Source organism: Marmota flaviventris, chromosome 3 (assembly GCF_047511675.1).
Source record: "Marmota flaviventris isolate mMarFla1 chromosome 3, mMarFla1.hap1, whole genome shotgun sequence".
Taxonomy (NCBI): Eukaryota; Metazoa; Chordata; class Mammalia; order Rodentia; family Sciuridae; genus Marmota; species Marmota flaviventris.
In genome coordinates this window covers 81517932-81537176 of record NC_092500.1, presented here as the reverse complement: position 1 = coordinate 81537176, position 19245 = coordinate 81517932, and the positions used below count along the sequence as shown (strand labels likewise).

The following is a 19245-nucleotide window of genomic DNA, read 5'->3' as shown; positions in this document are numbered from 1 at the left end:
TTAATATAAGCAAAGGAAAGATTTTTATATAACTTATTTTTATATAACTTATCTAAAAGATTTTTAGATAACTTATTCAACACTAAAGCTGTCCTTTCTCTTTAATTTCCATCTCCTATTCCATATAAATACACACTGAAGCAGGTAAAGGACCTAAATTCTTCTCCCTAATCTCGTTTCCCATCCTCCATGGCCTGGCAAGGGCCAAGGCAGGAGAAGGGAAGGCAGGCAATTGCTTAAGTCAATACAGGCTTGATCCTGTGTGCGTGTGTGTACATACACACACACACACACTCTCACGCCTTCAGCTCCTTGATGCCATCCGTCATTTCACACACTCTACCCTGGCCCCACTCTGTTCCAGTCACATTATCCCCCTTGCCATCTGTGAGAGCTCCAATCCTTCCAGCTTCAGGACCTCGATCCCTGCTTTCCTTCTACATGGACTCTCTTCCCCCCTCACTCTTATACTTCCTTCATGCCTCTGCTCAAATTTCACTGCATGTGTGAGGGTCAGTCCTGGTCTCTGCATAGGACTTAAATATGACATATAAAGACAATTTTAAGTTTTAAGCTTTAGCTCCCGGCAGCAGGACCTTGGTTCTGTTCACTGCTCTAATCCCAGGAACTAGGAGGTATTCCTTCAATACTGAGATGCTAAGAAGAAGTGGTGAGGCTAATGAGAACATATTCTCCCCTCAATATAGGCCAAGGTTGATTGGCTATGACTGAGATCAATCCAAGATGGAAACAGAAAACATATGTTCCATGACTCTTTGGCTTTAGTCCATATGCTTGATTATCCAATAATGTTTCCTCTTGACAGTGTGTTGTATAGCCTCATTAGTTCAAAATTTAAGAACATTGCCAGGGATTATAAAATAATTTCAACTCAAGGCTTATTCATATAGTACACAATCCTTTGTAAGTATTCTCCCTAGATATACCTGTGCTTTGCTGACATTATTAAAAACAATTCTTAAAAAAAAAAAAAAACAGAAGAATATCCATAAAGGAAGAGCTTTTCATTAAAGTCGAATCCCACTTTTTATGGGACTTAAAGTCCTTAACCATCACACAGAAAAACAACCATATTAGTCCCACTTTAGAAGGTTACTAACTAGCAGGAGATCCTGATTTTTAAGACCAGATTCCCACCTCCCTTTCAGTGTGTAAGAAAATCAAGAAAAGAGAAGCTAGGACACAGAAACAGGAGCTAGAAGCTAAACCTCTGTTTCTGGCCTCTCAAGGAAAAAAACGCGGAACATGTTAAGTGGACTCCAGGAACTGCTAAAGGCTCTAGTTAATGTTTGCAAAGAATTTTTCAAGATAAAAGCTACCATAGAAGAACTAAGTTTTACTATCTCCACAGCTGGATTGCTATCCTAATTTTCTCACCATACATTGAAGTGACTTTGAAACAAATTCTTTGAAAGAAAAGGATGAAGAGCCTTCCTAGGAAGGAGTTGCCATTCATTCATCATGTTACCAAAGACACGCTTAGGGAGGATCAATGCTTGCCTGTGTGTGGGGTCTACTGCCATCATGAAAGTTCCTATTTAACACATCTGAAGGGGTGGATAGCCTGTGAGATTCACCATTTTTCTTAATTAGTTGGGAAGGAGTCAAGGAAAAGCCTACTAACATACCAATCCAGCCTCCACTGCATCTGTTCTTGAAATCAGTTAACCATCCAACAGGCAGGCCAAGCCATGGGCTAAGGCCAGATCCTAATAAGGCCAGATCCTCATACTCACTCAAACACTGCATTCACCCCAAACATTGCATACTGTTATTGGGAATGGTGCTCTTATGGGTCTTAGATACAGGTTACTTAAAAAAAATTAGAGAAGTTCTGCATACTCTGCATACTGCATATAAATATCTAGTTGAAGAAAATTAGTAACTTCTTGCATTTTATTTTAGATCACACTGAACAGCAAACAATAAGATATAGGTCATGAATACTGCATGTGGCACAAGCTTGATGCTAGATCTATGGCAGTAAACAAGATTGAACACAAAATTTCTGACTTCTTGATGGAAACAATAAAATAACCAGATTATATAGCATTTCAGAAACAATAGTGAAGGACAGTTAAAAAGTGAAAGGGAGGTGAGGAAAGGAGTAGAGAGTATGTGGCTGCATTTTAAGTTGGGTGCTTAAGGTAGACTAAGAAGGTGAAATTTGAGCTCAAGTTTAGTTAAGTAATTCGCAGGCCATAATTTTCAAGAATGGTGTTTCACATCATCCTTGCTTTATACAATGGATTTATAAAAATGCAACTGAGATGGTTACTTTAAAACAAGACATTTGGGGAAAAGAATAAACTCTTATAAAAACAGTACAGAAAAAAAATGAATAACTGCATGCAAAAGAATGAAGTTGGACCCCTACTTCACTCCACATACAAAATTTAATTTTAGTTAAAATGGAACAATGACCTAAATACAGGCAACAGCCATTAAACTTTTATAAGAAAACACAGTGGTAAACCTTCATGACCTCAGATTTGGCAATACATTCTTAGATTTGACAATAAAGGTTTAAGCAACAGAAAGAAAGCAGGTAACGCGTACTTCATAAAAACTGAAAACGCCTGGGTATTAAAGGACATTGGCAAGAATGTGAAAAGACAACCTACAGAATGACAGAAAATATTAGGAAATCAAATCTCTTTTAGGGGTTTAATATCCCACACATAAAAAGAATTCTTACAACTCAACAACAAAAAGACAAATGACCTAATTAAAAAATGGGCAAACAACTTGAAAAGTCATTTGTCTGAAGATACAGAGATGGCCAAGAGTCATATGAAAAACATGCTCACAGATCACTGAGGAAGTACAGATCAAACAGGAAGATATCTTTTCACATTCACTAGGATGTCCTCAATCAAAATAACAAAAAATAAGAAGTGCTGGCAAGAATTTGAAGAAAAAAAGAACCCTTCTATATTGGGCAGCCACTGTGGGCAGCAGGGAAGGACAGTTTGGCAATTTTTCAAAAAGTTAACAATAGAATTATTATATGACTCAGCAATTCCACTTCTAGTGATATAACCAAGAGAATTAAAAACATATGTCCACAGAGAAATATGCACACAAATGAGTATAGCAGTGTTATTTGAATAGCCCAAAGATAGAAAAAACCTGAATGTCCATCAATGGAGGACTGGAAAACAAATTGAAATACTATTTAGCCTTGAAAGGAACAAAGTGTTGATGCATGCTTCAACTTTTATGCACTTCAAGAATACCACGCTAAGTGAAAGAAGCCAGACACAAAAGATCACACACTGTATGTAATTCCTTTTATATACATATCCAGAATTGGCAAATCCATAGGGGCAGGAGGCAGTTGAGAGGTTAACAGGGTACACAGGAACAAAGTGTTGGGTGTGATTACTTAATAAGCAGGGAAGTTTTTTATGAGCTGATGGAAAAACTTTGAAGCTAGAAAGAGCTGGGAGTTGCATAGTGCTGTCAATATACTAAGACCATTAAATTGTACATTTTAAAATGATTAATTGTATATTATGTGACTTTAATATTAACTTAAAAAATAGGATGTTTCAATAATTGGAAATGTTTTTTCATCCAATTTTCAGGATCAGATCTTATATTCTTTACTTAAATTTCAGTTCTGTGTTCATTCTAGTGTTTAATTTATTTGTAACATTTTCAAGTTTTTGTAGCTTTATTGAGATACAGTTCACATACAAGAGAATTCACCCATTTTAAGCGTTCATGTTAGTGGGTTTTGATAAATACAGGTGGTCCAGCAACCACTGCCACAATCAAACTTTAAAAAGCATGCAAAAATTCCCAAAAGCTCTTTCAAGACTCTTCACTGTCAATTGCTACCACCACATTTCTGTCACTATAATTATGCCTTTTCCAGACTTTCATACCAGTGCAATCATTTGGTATCCTGGAACTGGGCTACAATATAAGCACAGAAAGTGTTTACTCAAGAATAGGACTCATACTTTTTTATACGCCACCAAGGGCAGGTGGACCCAACATGTGTTCCAGAAAGGCACTGTGGAGGGAAAACCTTATTTAAGGAATGGAACAAAGAAGTCCTCTGATCTCGAGTCCCTTGTTATGAAAATTTTTGGACTGGCTAATGAGGGCCTCTACAGATACAGAATTGCTGGGTCATTTTGTGGCAGTCAAAAAACTTGTCTGGACGGAATCAGGGAGACAGTTTAGGCATGCACATCCAGGTACTGCACTTTTCAGAATGACAGTGAGATAAGATGAAGTCTGGTTTGGTTTAAGAAAGTTCCTCAGGATATAGTCTTATAAGTCTGGCAAAGCTCTCTGATTTAGCATAATTGGTCTGAGGTTTATCCATGTTGTTTTATGACTCCATTGTTTAAATTTCTGAGCAATTTATTACATTGAGTTTGTGCGTTTACAAATTGAGATCATTAGATTGTTTTCATTTTCTCAGTATTGTTAAAAAAGCAGCCGTGACGAGTCGCATATAAAACGTTTGTGTGGGCATATGTTTTCATTTCTTTTTAGCAAATAAAATTGCTTAAAGTTATGTTCAACTGTTTAAAGAAACTGCCAAAGTTTTCAAAATGGCTGAAGTATTTCTAATTCCCACCAGTCATGTATGAGGGTTAGATTGCCCCAGGTTGGCCAACACAGTATCATGAATCTTGCCGATGACCTTCATTCTAATGGTATTGTTTTGTGGTTCTCATTTGAATTTTCCTAAAGACAAATGATACTGAGCATTTGTTTTAATGTGTTTATTGGTCTCTGTGTATCTACTTTTGTGAGGTATCTTTTAGTGGCAGCAAAACTCCAGCTCCATCTAGGGTCTACCTGGGTCCAAGAATTACATTAAAATAATACAGATTAGGGCTGGGATTGAGGCCCAGTGGCTGAGAACTTTCCTCACATATAAGAGGCACTGGGTTTGATCCTCAGGACCACATAAAAATAAATTAATTAATTAAAGTACCGTGTCCATCTACAACTAAAAAAAAATTTAAAAAAGAAAAGTAGAAAATTTCCAAATATTAAAAAAAGAATATAGATTAACAGGAGAAAGTAATAATGTAAGTTTTATGTGGTACAGGAGACCACCAAAGCAAGTGAAATCAGTTACCAATATGTTGGATTGGACAAAGAAGAGGAAAAGATGAGTTATGTGAGAAGAGTTATTAAATCAATAATTAAATGGAATTTTCCATCCTGACTCCTCATTCTTGGAAGATAAAGATACTGCTTTTCCTTGCAGTATAGGTATAATGTCTTTCCCATGGGAATTTTTTTTCTGGTTTTAAGAAAAAGCAAGAATATCAGAATGACTTTTTTGTACCTGCGGTTTTTCAAGTGGTTGTACCTCAATATGCCAGAATAGCATATTTTAACCCTCTCCACCAGGACCTTACTAGTTTTAATCAGTTTTGTTGTTGTTGTTGTTGTTTTAGTATTAAGAGCACTTTATAAATATTCCTGATACAAGTTCTTTATAGATAGAAAAGTTTTTCTCCTAATATATGGCTTGCCTCTTCATTTGATTAACATTATCATTTGATGAATAAAAATTTAATGTTGATGATGTCAAATTTATGGACTTCTTCTCTTAGAGGCTTTAGTTATTGTGTTCCAAGAAATCTGTTTAACCCAAAATTTGCAAAGATTTTTCTGCTTTGTAATTTTAAGTCCTGTTTAGCACTACAAATCCACTTAGAATTAATTTCTGTATGCAGTATGAAGTGAAGGTCAAGGTTTTTTCTTACAGATCTTCAGTTATATTAGCACCTTTTATTTCAAGATTATCCTTTCCTCCATTGAATTACCTTGGCAAATTTGTCACAAGGAAAAAAAGCAATTCAGCACACTATGTGGGTTTAAATCTGAAATTTCATTTCTTTTGCATTTCCTTTGATTCTTGTTTCTTTTCTCGTTTTTCTATTGAGTTTGAGTGACACTCTCCCATTTCCTCTTAGGTTTACTAATCTCTGGTTAAAAACTAGGCATTGTATGTCATACATTGTAGTGACTCTGAATTTTATTTTGTTCTTGTAAAATTGTTGGTTTTACTGTTTTAAAATATTTGATGAACCTGTCAGGACTCAAACCGGAAAATATGTTTCTCTGCCAAGTGCTGAAATTTTTGCTCGGTTATTTTTTCTTCTGCCTGTATCTCCGGATCTCTTATGCCTTCATGGCTTGTGGTCAGTCAATGATTTGGACAAAGGCTATACAGAGATGACTCGAGTCAGTAAAGCTTTCATTCTCTGCTACTGAATCTAGATATGGGTTCAAGAATTCATTCAGACTTGCAGTAATTAAGTAAGTCTCCCAGATTTTAATTCTGCTTGTGTTCCTTGATGACATGTACACACTTTGCTTAGCAGTTAGCCATGAACGCACATAGTATATATTATCTCAACTCCTCTGTAGTTTTCTTGCCTGTAAAATCTATCCCTGAAATCTCTGGCTATCCTGCTTCTCTCCCATACCAAATCAGCCACTTCCAAACAGTAAACCTCTGAATTTCTTCCACCAGATCTGGAGGATGGGAATATCCTCAAGCAAGAAGCATTTTTCACCAGTGCAATAGCAGTTTTTTGTAAATAGATATTTTTCAGTTTTTTGCTACTTTTGGTCATTTCTGAAATGGCTGCATTTAATAATTTTGTCCAGTTTTATATCTTTTCAAGGTGAAGAAGAGGAAAATAATCACTCAACTACTTAGTCATTAGTGTAAGCAGAATCTTAACCATATTCCAAGTATTTATAAATGTATTATTTATCATGATTTAGCAAATAAATTAATTGAAATAAAACAAATTACTTCAAAAATAAGCCAACATACTTGGAAAAAAATTCTTGTTTGTAAAACTTCAGATTCAATTTCTATGAAGTGGGTAGTAAATATAAAACCAAGGTAGGCATTATTTGTTATCACTGCTAAAATATAAATTACCTACTAGGAAAACTTGAAACGCACAAAGTTTTATAGACAAGAACAACCAGATTCAGACCCAGACTTTCTGTTATAAAAGAACATTACTGAACATAGAAGATCTATTTTCATATGCAGAGTCCATTTGATTTTTGAGGAAATTACCTTGAAGGCTGCTAGGCAGTGCAGGCTCAACAGGGCCATCACAACTGCAAGAAGGACAGTGGCTAAGTTCCTCATGTCCCAGATGGTCTCTACCAGAGGAATACTGCCCACCTGCCAGTCATAGCACAGGGTAACAGGCGCAAGCAGAAGCCACACGTTGAAGGCCAGGAGGTAGGAATAAGTAAGGAATCTACGAGGAGAAAAACAAAATTACTAAAATACAACTCAGACTCAGGACATATTGCAAACATTTATTCACGTGTTTCTATTAAACAGTGTTTCTTCTCTGTCATTTTTAACTTATAGAAGACAAGACGTCAAGCCATTCATTCATTTATTCATTAAAGTGGTCATCCCGGGGATAGATCTAATTGCTTCCAGCCACTGGGTCAGATGCTGGCCTTTAGGTGGTAAAGAAGTGAAGACAGTTCTCATGGCATATATTTAAAAGTTATCATGCAAATCAATAAATATATTACAACCTACCAGGAAAGAAAAGTTTGATGAAAGCATATGACCCGCCTTCCTCAGGTACTGGGGATTGAACTTGGGGGCACTCTACTGTTTAGCCAAACATAGCTGGAAAAAGTAGCTGAGTAGCTGGGATTACAGGCATGTACCACCAAACCCAGCTCAAAATGTCCCTTCTTAACAGTACCCAGAATCTTGCAATAGATTTGAAAATATTTCATCATTTTTATAATAGATTGACACATATACTCCCCCATTAAAATGCCTGCATGAGAAATCACAATGCTTCCAGGAGAATTTATTCTTTAGTCAATCTAACAATAGGCTCCTCACTTCCTTTTCTTAGAGCATTATGATAAAGGGCTTAGGATTGTGAATATATGTCTCTTACAACTTAGAAACATCTTTGTCAGGATCCAAGAGCCATTCCTTGAAAATGCAATCATTAGGAAGGATACGGCCTTGGTCACTCAGTCTCTGTGAGAGGATAGAATCCTAACTTAACAACTGCTGGCCAGCAGACACAGCTGGTTCAGTGGCATTTCCACAGACCAACTCTATAGTTTTCACTACTGTAACTCTGCCAAGCCCTGGCACCACTCCTTCCCCCAATCTCCTTTCAAAAGGCCCACCTCCGTGCACAAACCAGAAGACTCAGCTCCTTCCCCAGTGTCAGCAGTCACTGAGGGAAATCTGTTTTCAACACTTTTGCTAATGTTCAACTAAGTTCATTCTGACTCCTACTTGAGATTAAAGGGAAAAATTAGATAATTCCTTATCCTCATGGAATGTATTATCCAGTAGTAAAAATGGAACACACTAAATTGAAAAGGCAGAATAAGATGAATACAGTAAGTGCACACAGTGGGAAGAGAGAGTGTTCCCCACTCCTCAGACTCCTGGAGGGATTCTTGGCTTGACAGAGGTTACATCAGGTGTTTTCTAAGTTACCTTCCAAAGTTCAGAGTCAAAGCAACTTGAATTCCTGTCAATGTAGCTGCCCTTCCCAGACCCTCCAACCTTCCCCTTCTTCCTTTTCCTGGAAGGTTGGCCACGGAAAATCACCCACAACCATCAGGGGGACAGTCACTGTAGATCATGATTCACTGCCCAGACCCTCAAGTTCCAACAGAGAAATGGGTGGAAGGAGTGTTGATATTGGGGTTTCTCAACACTTTCCTCTCTGCTATAATTTTTAATATAATAGTAATGTACAAATAATATGATGGAATTGAGATGGAATCCAGACTTTGTCATTTAACAAAAATGAAAAACCACCTTTTCCTTTTTAAGCTTGTGTCTTTGAAACTGTCACATAGAAAAGTCTTCCCCACAGAAAACTGGTGGCATCACTTTCGGCTCCTCTCCTTACAGAGCTTCCAGGCGTTGCTGTCCACCTTCCAGAAGATTCTATGGGATTTAGCTTTACAGGCAAATGCTGAACCACGAAACTCCATAGGAAAATCAAGCAACCCTGTTGCACAGTTATTCCCTAGCCCCTAAAAATTACTTGAAAAAAAATTCTTTTTGAAGTAATAGATCTAGACAATAATCATTGGTGGCTGTTGAAATTATTATCAAGTGAAAAGCTGATTATGTACTTTATATAGGATGGACTGGACTAAATCAGGTGCCTGAATATGACTAAATAATTCTAACATCACAGAAAGAGAGATGAAGAGCCTAATATTCTCCTGATAGAAATGCACACAGCTACAGAGTAGTCTTGTCAAAAACAAAAACAAAGCCCTAAATTTTATCAAGTCCTAAAATTAAGGGCATTCACAGCACAGACAGGAAACAACAGTATATGTCCCATGACTCCCAGGGATGCAATGTGGGAATCCAGAAAGTGGGAAACACCATAGGACAAGTACCCTGTTTCTTAAGCAAATACTTTATTATGGTCATCTGTAAGTTGAAAGTGACCTGAGACACCAAAGAAAGTGCAGATTTTGTCCAGATGTGAATTCAAGCAAAGCACTATTAAAACTAATCATTTATGGAAATTAGAAAAAATCCGGAATGTTGACTGGCAACAGAATTGGATATAGAGAATCATGATCAATTTTCAAAATGTGATAATAGTATTGTGGTTATATTACTAGTCCTAATCTTTTGGAAACATATCATATGTGTATACTTATACACATATGAAATAGGGTGACTACATCAAAATCAAGATTGGGGATTTGCTTTGAAATAATTAAGTAGGGAGAAGATGAGAGCTTTGGATATGGATGAAACAAGATGGCCATGGTTATGATGTTATGAATGAGGATAACGTGTGAGTTCTTTATGCCATTTTCTTTACTTTTGTGCATATTTGATATGTTTTCATAATAAAAACGTTAAGTAGGGGGAAAGAGGCAAAAGAATTGCAATATATATATATATATATATATATATATATATATATATATATATATCTTTTTTATTTTTAGGTTGCAGCTTGACAATGGAATACCAGCCAATGTTACATAGAATTACTTATTTTAATTTTAAATTAACATTTTGGCTTTGCCCTGAAAGTTGTCCTCAGTTACTTATATTTTCTACATTTGCAATGTTGTATTGGCAAAAGCAAAAAAAAAAAAAAAAAAAAAAAAAAATATATATATATATATATATATATATATATATATATGTACAATCTCAATGTCGTTATATAGATTTTTTTAAAAGTTCATTATGCGGCTGGGGCTATAGCTCAGTGGCAGAGCGCTTGCCTAGCATGTATAAGGCACTGGGCTTGATCCTTAGCACCACATAAAAATAAATAAATAAAATAAAGGCATTCTGTCCATCTACAACTACCAAAAAAAAATGTAAAAACAAAAGAACAAAACAAAAGCTCATTATGACTTTTTACAGTCTGTAACTCATATATTTAAAAGGTGAAGTAAGCCAGAGAACTAAAAGCATTTTCCTTTGCTATAACACTAGGAAGGTCAAGACTATTAACTTATCCCAAGGTTCCCTCTTAAAAAAAAATATGTGTTACATCTACAATCTCAGAGATACTCTCTATCTTGTAGTGCATACTGATTCAGATCATGTTGCTAATAAACTCTTTAAGTACTATCTGAAATATTGACATAGCACTGGAAAATTTTGCAAGTTTAAGCACAAAGAAGCCATTTGGAATCACTCCAAAAGCTAATTACATTTTAGGGAGGGCTAGTAGAGCTAGCTGTAATCAACAACTAGAATATTTCTTTTTAACTCCTTGACTATGCATTACATTCAAGCTAATCATCTTGTTTATTCCCGCTAAAATTTCAGAAACCAAATAATCTGGGAATATCTCTGCCCTGCTGGGCTCTTTTTTTCAAAGCCAGAGCAAAGCCAAAATGAATTATTTACCAATTTTCCTACTATAAATTCTGCTAACAGGAGGAAAACTGTTAGAACATCTTGCCAACAAAATGAAATATACAGCACAGAGAAGCGGGAATTCAACCTAAGCAATTTAGTCATGCATTTTCATTGATAAGCCAGGAAAAACTAAAGAGGCTTCATGACAGACATACATGAAAGGAAAAAGAGAAGCTAAGGCTGTGGGCACATGGCATCCATTGAGTGGTACCTGATGAAACTGACTTTGTAAATTGAAATCTGCATTTTTAATCAAGGAAATCAAGAGTATTTTAAGTGAAAAAAATAGACACAGATTCTGTTCTCTGCCTTTGCAAAAACCTTTTTGGCTAAGAAATAACATTACCCGAACATATTTCCTTATCCTATGCAGATGCCTTCAGTAGATACACATGAAAAAAAATCATGTACCACATGAAGAAATATACAGCCCTTGCTTATTTTACATAAAATAATACTGTTCAAAGAAGCATTCTTTTCCTTTCACATATAAAATCCTTTATTGTTTTATGAAGAGAGGGCCTTGGGTTCACTGAACACACTCGCCTCCTTTGGCAGGGCACTGCTAACACTATCAAAATATTAAACTCAGCATAAGATGCTTTTATTACCCTGCCCTGCCCCAACTTTGCATCTACCCACCGGGCTTGGAGATGTGTTCTGTTCCTTCCCAGGTGGTCGCCTATTTTCATCCTCACAACTCCTGAATTAGCCCTCATGCTTCAGAGGGTCTCCACAGCTTTGCCATTCCCTAGCAATGATAGAACTATGCAGGCATCATCTGCTTATCAGTATGTAGCACCTTCTTCCCCTGCCTATAACCTTTTCCAGAGTATAGCCACTTCCCACATTAACCCTCTTAAAAGGCAAAAATCAACAATTGAATTCAATAAATATTGACTACTTATCTGCTTTTTTTTCTAGGTGCTGAAGGGTATGAAGATCTAGCCCCTGCTCTCTACAAGGGTATTTCCACTGAGTTGCTGGTGTGAATAGATTCACACATTACACAGTTCGGTATGGTATAATATAAATAACATCAAATTTCAATGGCATTCTAAGGAATCAGAGACTGGTGAAAAGTGAAAAATTAAGGGAAGAGGTTCTAAAATCTCCACAGAATGTAAACAGGTGGAAAGATGGATAACAGAGGGTACAGGCAGGGCCACCAAATAAAGATGGTTTTAAACTATAAATGAACATGGTACATTGTAAGAACAGTCAAAAGTATAGGATTAAAATGTATAATATTAAAATTATAAAATGGCCAGGTATTGTGGCACATACCTATAAACCTTCCTACCTGGGAGGCTGAGGCGAGCCAGCCTGGGAAACTTAGCAAGATTCTGTCTCAAAAAAAAAAAAAAAAGTGGCTGGGGATATAGCTATGGTAAAGCAACACTAGGGTTCAATCCCCATTACCACAAAAATATATATATAAAATGACTCCCACAAGAATATCTAAAGTGAAAAAATATCTTATCGAATGTTGGTGAAGATATAGAGCACTTGGAACTTTGAAACACCACTATAAATTGATTAAACCACTTTGGAGAACTGTAGGCAGTTTCAAGAAAGCAAAACAAATACATACTTTCTGACCTAGCCAGCCAGCATTGCACACATATATTTCCCAAAAGGCATAAGGTTGTTCAAGACAATACTACTCTTAAGAGTCAAAATCTGTAGACAGCCCTGATGTGCATCTACAATAAAATGAATAAACATATTATAGGATACCATTGAAAGAAAATCTATTCAGCAATGAGAATGAATACAAAAATGTGGATGAACCTCATAACGATATGGGGAACAAAGACAGAAGACACACACACACACAAAAAAAAAAAAAAAAAAAAAAAACTCAAGTTAAACTACAGTCAAGGATAGGATGACTACAAATTAGATCTGACATCTGACTCCCCCCCCCCCCCAAACCAGGTCTGGAAGCAGAAAGTCATAGACAATTGCCATCAAATGGATGATGCAGAAGGTGGTCTGTCACCCTCATTGCCTTGCTCCCCACAGCAACAGAAGTGCCAGGTAAATGCTATGACCCTCTCTGGGGACATTCCATCAGTAGCACTGAATGCTTGCTGTCTCACTCAGCACATGGGAACTGAGATGGCAAGACCATTTCCAAACACTTAATGAATCAGGAAAAGAGATTCAAACAGCTCTCTGACCAGCTTCTCACTGTGTCTCATTAAAGTTCTTCTGGCTTATGAAGACCAGTGGTCCAATCAAACCAGCTCAATTAATGGTAGAGCTATTTTTAATTTCCCAGAAGAATACAAAGACAGGAAACTCAGACTAAAACCACTCTTCTTAGAAACACAACCAAGCAGCTACAAGAAAGAAAGGTAGTACTCTCCATTGGGGCTCCAGGTCTCCTTTGTGGCTACCCTGTTGTCTTGGAATTTGATCCACCTCGTCTGTCTGTTCTAGGCTTCTCATGTTTGTTCATAACTGAGTCTGTAAGCACTGTCCCTGGGGTTGTCCAGGCGTCTACTTCTCTGTTGTCTTTATATAGTGGTCCCTTTGCCACCAGGAGGCTCCATTGCAGATTTCACATTCCTGGGAGCAGCACCTGATTAACTCACCTACTTTCTAGATTTATTTCTTATAGATGACTGAACTTCAACTCCCCTGATCCTTCATGTCCCAGCATGGATGTCACTTCCTCTGACAAGCTTCTCTTGTCACAGTCCCTCTCCATGCCAGGCTGGTGTCTTCTAGCATCAGGATTTATCACCCTGATTTTTACCTGTGCATTAATACGCTGTCTTTCCTACTAAAATGGCTCCTTAAATATATGGAAATCAACCTGATATTAAAATAAGGCCTAAAGATCTGGAAATGTTTAAATTTTGTACTTTTATTCTAGCCCAAGGCAACCATATACTTTTCTATACTTCAACAAAAAATACCTCTTCCATTTCCAATTACCCAGGAATGTGGCTGATGGGTACAGACTGAAGATTATGGATTTCTGTAGCCCTCTCTGCACCTAATGCCATGGAATGCTGAGGACCATACTGGTCATGGCATTCCTCATTCATAGAGGCATCTTCATAAAGCTATGCCAGGCTTATGTTTTTTTTCTTTTGCATTTAACTGCAATGAATATAGTTTAAGTGAAAACTTATTACTATAAAGTGAATAAACTATAAAGTAAATCTGAAATGTCATTTAAGTTTTTCTGACCTTTGATATGCTAATAAGTAATCTTGTAAATAGAGACAGTTTGATCACAACAGAAAAAAAAATGAAGTTTACCATCAAAGACTGCTAGTAACTTTTTACCCATATATCTGTAAAAGAGCAAATAGAGCTTCTGCAAAATAAATGCATGGTTCATTTCTTACCTGTGATCTCTTTCTTTCTCTATAGCACATAACAGCATCTTTATTTCAAACCATTATACTTCCTCTCATTGAGCACAGCTTCAACATCCATCAAGCAGACATGGTCTGACTGCTTACTATACACCAGGCTCAGGTTTCCACAGAAAAGTCCTGTTGGCCTGTTAATGAACCCTAGCCAAATATATTAAAAATCCCGCTAACATGGACCACATTTTCTATTTTTTAAGGCGCTGAAAAATTGGGTTATCTGATAACAGCAAAACCTCTTCGAAGTGGGCAGGAGTCTCATTCTTGCAGCAAAGGACACAGTCTTAAAGAGGCTACAATTCGTTCCATGTCCCACAGCAAGCTCATGGCAGAATTGGCACACACACACAATAGGGATTTCTGACTCCAAATACAACTCCCTACTGTGTCAAATGGTCTTCCATCAGCATTTTTTTATTAATATGGATAACTGAAAGGAAATAGGGTGGATGAAGCACCAGAATTCAGCTGAGCTGCACCTGCTAGAGACCCAGACTTACTCCTTGACTAGTGCAGCTCAGATGAACTTGAGATTTCATGCAGTTAAAGCAGGGCTGACATACACTCAAAATCTGGTTACAATCTCCTCCAACATTATATCCAGCAGGTGACTGCACTGCTGAAATGTTTGTTAGAACATCCCATAACAAGAAATAGAAGCTTTAAATCAAAGTTTCGGTTTTATTCATTATGAAAAGTAATTTTTGCTTTTATGTTCTACTGTTAGCAGAAAATAAAAGAACTGCTCCTTTAACTTTCCTCAGCTTCTCAGAGATTTAAGACTGCAATGAAAATACAATATGTAGATTTAAAGGATTAGACAGGCTTCTTCAAAAAGTAAAAACTAGTAAGTGATCCAGATCAGCATTTTCTAACAACTAGTCCCTAGTTCACAGGTAAAATTTGCTACCTCTGCAAGCTCCCTGTTCTGACTCCTCTTCCTCCCTCTTCCTTATATTTCTCCCCTTCATTCCTAGTATCCAAAACAATTCAGAAAAGTTACTACTACAGAGTGTCTCTTTAGTTTGGAAAACTACACTTAATATTCTTGATAATCTCTTTTATCCCCAAGAAGCTATTTTTCTCTGAACATAATATGAAATTCACAGTGGGGGCCACACCCCCTGTAGAGATCGCTTCAGCCACAGGAGACCCTGTCTGTACACATGGGTCTCACAAAGTGTGATACCCAGAAACATGGAGGCTGCTGGTTAAGGACAGATTGTGCCATTTAATCTTGTGCCGTGTTAATCAGAATCTCTGTGCCATGAAGCAGGGTCTTTGGTTTAAATCTGTCTCCTGGATGATTCTGTTATTCCCTCTGGTTTGGTAATTATTGCTTTAAAAAAAGAGCCTGGTGCAGTGGCATACATCTGTAATCCCAGAAATCCAAGAGGTGGAGGCAAGAGGATCACAAGTTCAAGGCCAGCCTCAGCAATTTAGCAAGAACCTGTCTCAAAATAAGCACTAAAAAGAGCTGGGAATGTAGCTCAATGGTAAAATTAATTAATTCATTAATCAATTAATTAATTTTTAAAAAGAAATATAATAGCAAAATAACTTTAGTTTCATTTTTTAAAAAAAAGAGTTTTGAGGTTTCCTAAACATGTTTTAAAGATACTGGTGGTTGACAGAGCAAGAACAGAGAAGAGAATTTTGCATAGTTTTCCTTAAATACACAAGTATTGTTTTTAAAAAAGAAAAAAAAATTAATTCAATAACTATTAGTTCAGAGTTTATTATGACATAGCCACACACTAGGGACTTCACCAATGTCCTAAAGCTATAAAAACTAAACCACAAGGTGTTGTACATATTGGGAACAATCAACTGAAAATGGAAAGACAGAGAAAGAAATGTTTTTATAAAGAAGTTGAAAAAATAAAAATAAAAATAGAAGTTGAGTCCTACCTTAACATTATTTAATATTTTCCTACAGTGTAATAATACAAGCCTTTGCCTGTATTTTTGAACAGCAGAAACTGATCTACTTACTTAAGCAAACCTATTCTAGCTGCCTATCCAGGACTCTATCTCAAGAAAAACCAGAATGCTAAAAGCAGGACTTTATATTCTTTCAACGAAAATCCCATTTTATATGTTTCCTGGATTTGAAAGACAGATATTTTCAGAATCTTAAAGGCAATACTTCTTCCATCAGGTATATATTACTTTGTGTCCTGTCCCCTTCAAATCTGGAAAGATAAAACCGATGACCAGGCAGCAAGGCCTTGACAGTGGAAACATGTCATTTCCATTGCAGGTTCCAAACATATACAGAGGCCATGCTTAACTGAGGCTTCTGCTTTTATCTATAATCCCAGACTTACAAGATTCAATGTTGAAGTAACCCATTTCTAAAGATACTTTAGAAATAAAACTAAATTCTGGACTGACACTTTTCTGACAGGACAAGTTACACATAAATCTATTTATTCCACCTCTTCTCAAATGCATAAACATCAAATCCACAAATGTAGAATATCTGGGTACTGGACCCTAGAAGTGGTACTTTAACATGATGCTCAAGTGTGTTTGAGGTGTACCTGGGTTTGACAATATGGCTGGAATAAAACCACAAAGCCCTGCCTGGTCTAGCCAGGGCATAATTTGAGTGGAAATTTATAAGGATCAAAAGCAACCATGGTCGTGGGTCTTGAAGGGCACTATTTTTAGATGTAAATCATATTCTAAGTTAGTCTTCATATCAAAAAGCAAGAATTCTCCCACGACTCAGAATCAGCTAAGCAAACTATGAGTTGGTAGATTGGAAGAAAGCACGTGAACCAGAGGCCCACAAAGCTGCCGAGAGCCAACTGCCATCCTTCCACCTTCTATCCCAGAATCAGGTCAAGAGCGCCATATTTGATCTAGACCAATGCTGTCCATCAGATACGTAATACAGTCACAGTGAACTTTCAGATTTCTGTAAACTATGTTAAAAAGAGGAAAATGTGGGCTGGGGCTGTAGCTCAGTGGTAGAGCGTTTGCCTCGCACGTGTGATGCACTAGAGTCAATCCTCAGCACCATATAAAAATAAATAAAGAAAGATATTGTGTCCACATACAATTAAAAAAAAAATTTTTAAAGGAAAACTTTAAAAAGAGAATAAAATGAAGCAATCAATTAATTTTAATAATGTATTTTATTTTAAAGACTGTATCCAAAAATCATTTAATATAGAATTAATATAAAAATTGTTAATGGCATATTGCACTTTTTTTTTCCTCATCAAGTTTTTGAAATCCAGTGTGTCCTTTACACTTATAGCACATCTTAATTTAGCCACATCTGAAGTGCTCAGTAGCCACATGGAACTCAGGGCTCCTATACTGGATCTAGACAGTCACTTTTTGCTGCCCCAGCCATTCTCTCCTACACTCATATGTTCTTGGTTTTATCTTCTTCATTCAGTGTTTCTACTCCACACCCATTCCACTGTGCTTGGCTATAAGCCTCTTCCACTTGCTCTGCAGTCACAAATTATTATCTTCTTCTTGTGTTTTCTTATTAAACATGTCTGTCTCTATTCACTCCCTTTAATCTCTGGTGAAAATTTCTGTCCTGACTGTTGTTCCTACAGAAATTTCACATGGGAATAAGAGTGATGGGAGTAATTGAAACTGTGATGATAAAATTTTGCTTAGTTGTTAAAAAAAATGATTCAATGATAACTAAGAGCAATTGAAAAATAAAGGTGACAGAGAAGTCTTCTTGATTAATATAAATGGGGCTACAGCTGCGGCCATTCAGACTTTCAAGGTTTGAGAACATGAAGGATGCAGAAGGTTAAAAAGGGAGCCAAGTTAACACACAGAAAGAAAGAGAGGCTGGTCCAAGCAGAATTCCCTTAGGTGCCCCTGGTTAGGGGCTCCGTCACCCTTCTAGAGGAAGAATCAGAAATTAATATCAAGAGCCACACTGTATTATATTTGTATTTTGTTATACTTGTAATCATGCAAGTTAACCAGACATTTCACAGTATGAATTCCATGATCACAAGGAAATATTTTTTTGCCTATATGAAGTGACACGTATACAGAACTCAGCAGATATTTTTCAAGACAGAGAACTGGACAGGGTATGGGGGGTGGGGGAATGGTGGACAATTGGTGATTATAATCAAATTTTTGTTACTCAGAATAGAATATCAGGTATATTACACTCCTCAGAAGGGTGGCTGGACAGGTTTCAATAATATCTAAGAGTACTCAGGGTAACCAGGATTACCATTCATCCATCCAACAGCGTTTCCAGGGTTTATTTTGTTGCTTGCTCTGAGTCAAAGGCTAGTAAGACCAAGAGATAAATTTTAAGGGCTAGCAGAGCAATTCTCACCCACAGAGCTATAAGCAAAACTATGCAATACTTAAAGTCTGAGCACAGAGCATCTTCACACTCAGTGTCTAATGGACAGATTCACAGATTCTGGGAGGCGCTAGGATTCTGAGGGGTTCTGTTCTGGCGGTTCATGACATAGGCTTGAAGATCTTTACTAATAATTATTACATGGGGAGAAATTTTTCTTATTAAAAAAGCTAGACCTGGCTGGGAGTGTAACCCCAGTCACTAGGAAGGCTGAGGCAGGAGGATCTCAGTTTGGAGAGATCCGCAACTTAGCAAGACCTTGCCTCAAAATAAAAAGTAAAAAGGGCTGGGGATGTGGTCAGTGAGTTAAGCACCCCTTGGTTTTCATCCCAGTCCCTTCAAACAAAACAACAAAACAAAACAAAACAAAAACGCTGGAATTTCTCTCTAGGAGGAAACAATCATTTTAATTGTTTTGTTGTAGTTGTTTTTGTTTTAAAGACAAACAACTCATAGGTCATGTCAGACACAAAGCACAAAGCTAAGCATTCATCAAGTCTGTTCAATTTTCCTCTGAGGCATCCAGG

The 19245-nt window shown here is 36.9% G+C and overlaps 1 protein-coding gene across 1 annotated transcript in view; it reads right to left on the bottom strand.

Moving 5' to 3' along the window:
* The window catches only part of Tmtc1 (transmembrane O-mannosyltransferase targeting cadherins 1), a 267820-nt gene that overhangs the window by 122440 nt on the left and 126135 nt on the right, over positions 1–19245 (bottom strand). The window contains exon 8 of the mRNA XM_071610020.1: positions 7106–7295. Coding sequence (XP_071466121.1) covers positions 7106–7295 — 190 coding nt within the window. The remainder of the gene's footprint in view (positions 1–7105; positions 7296–19245) is intronic.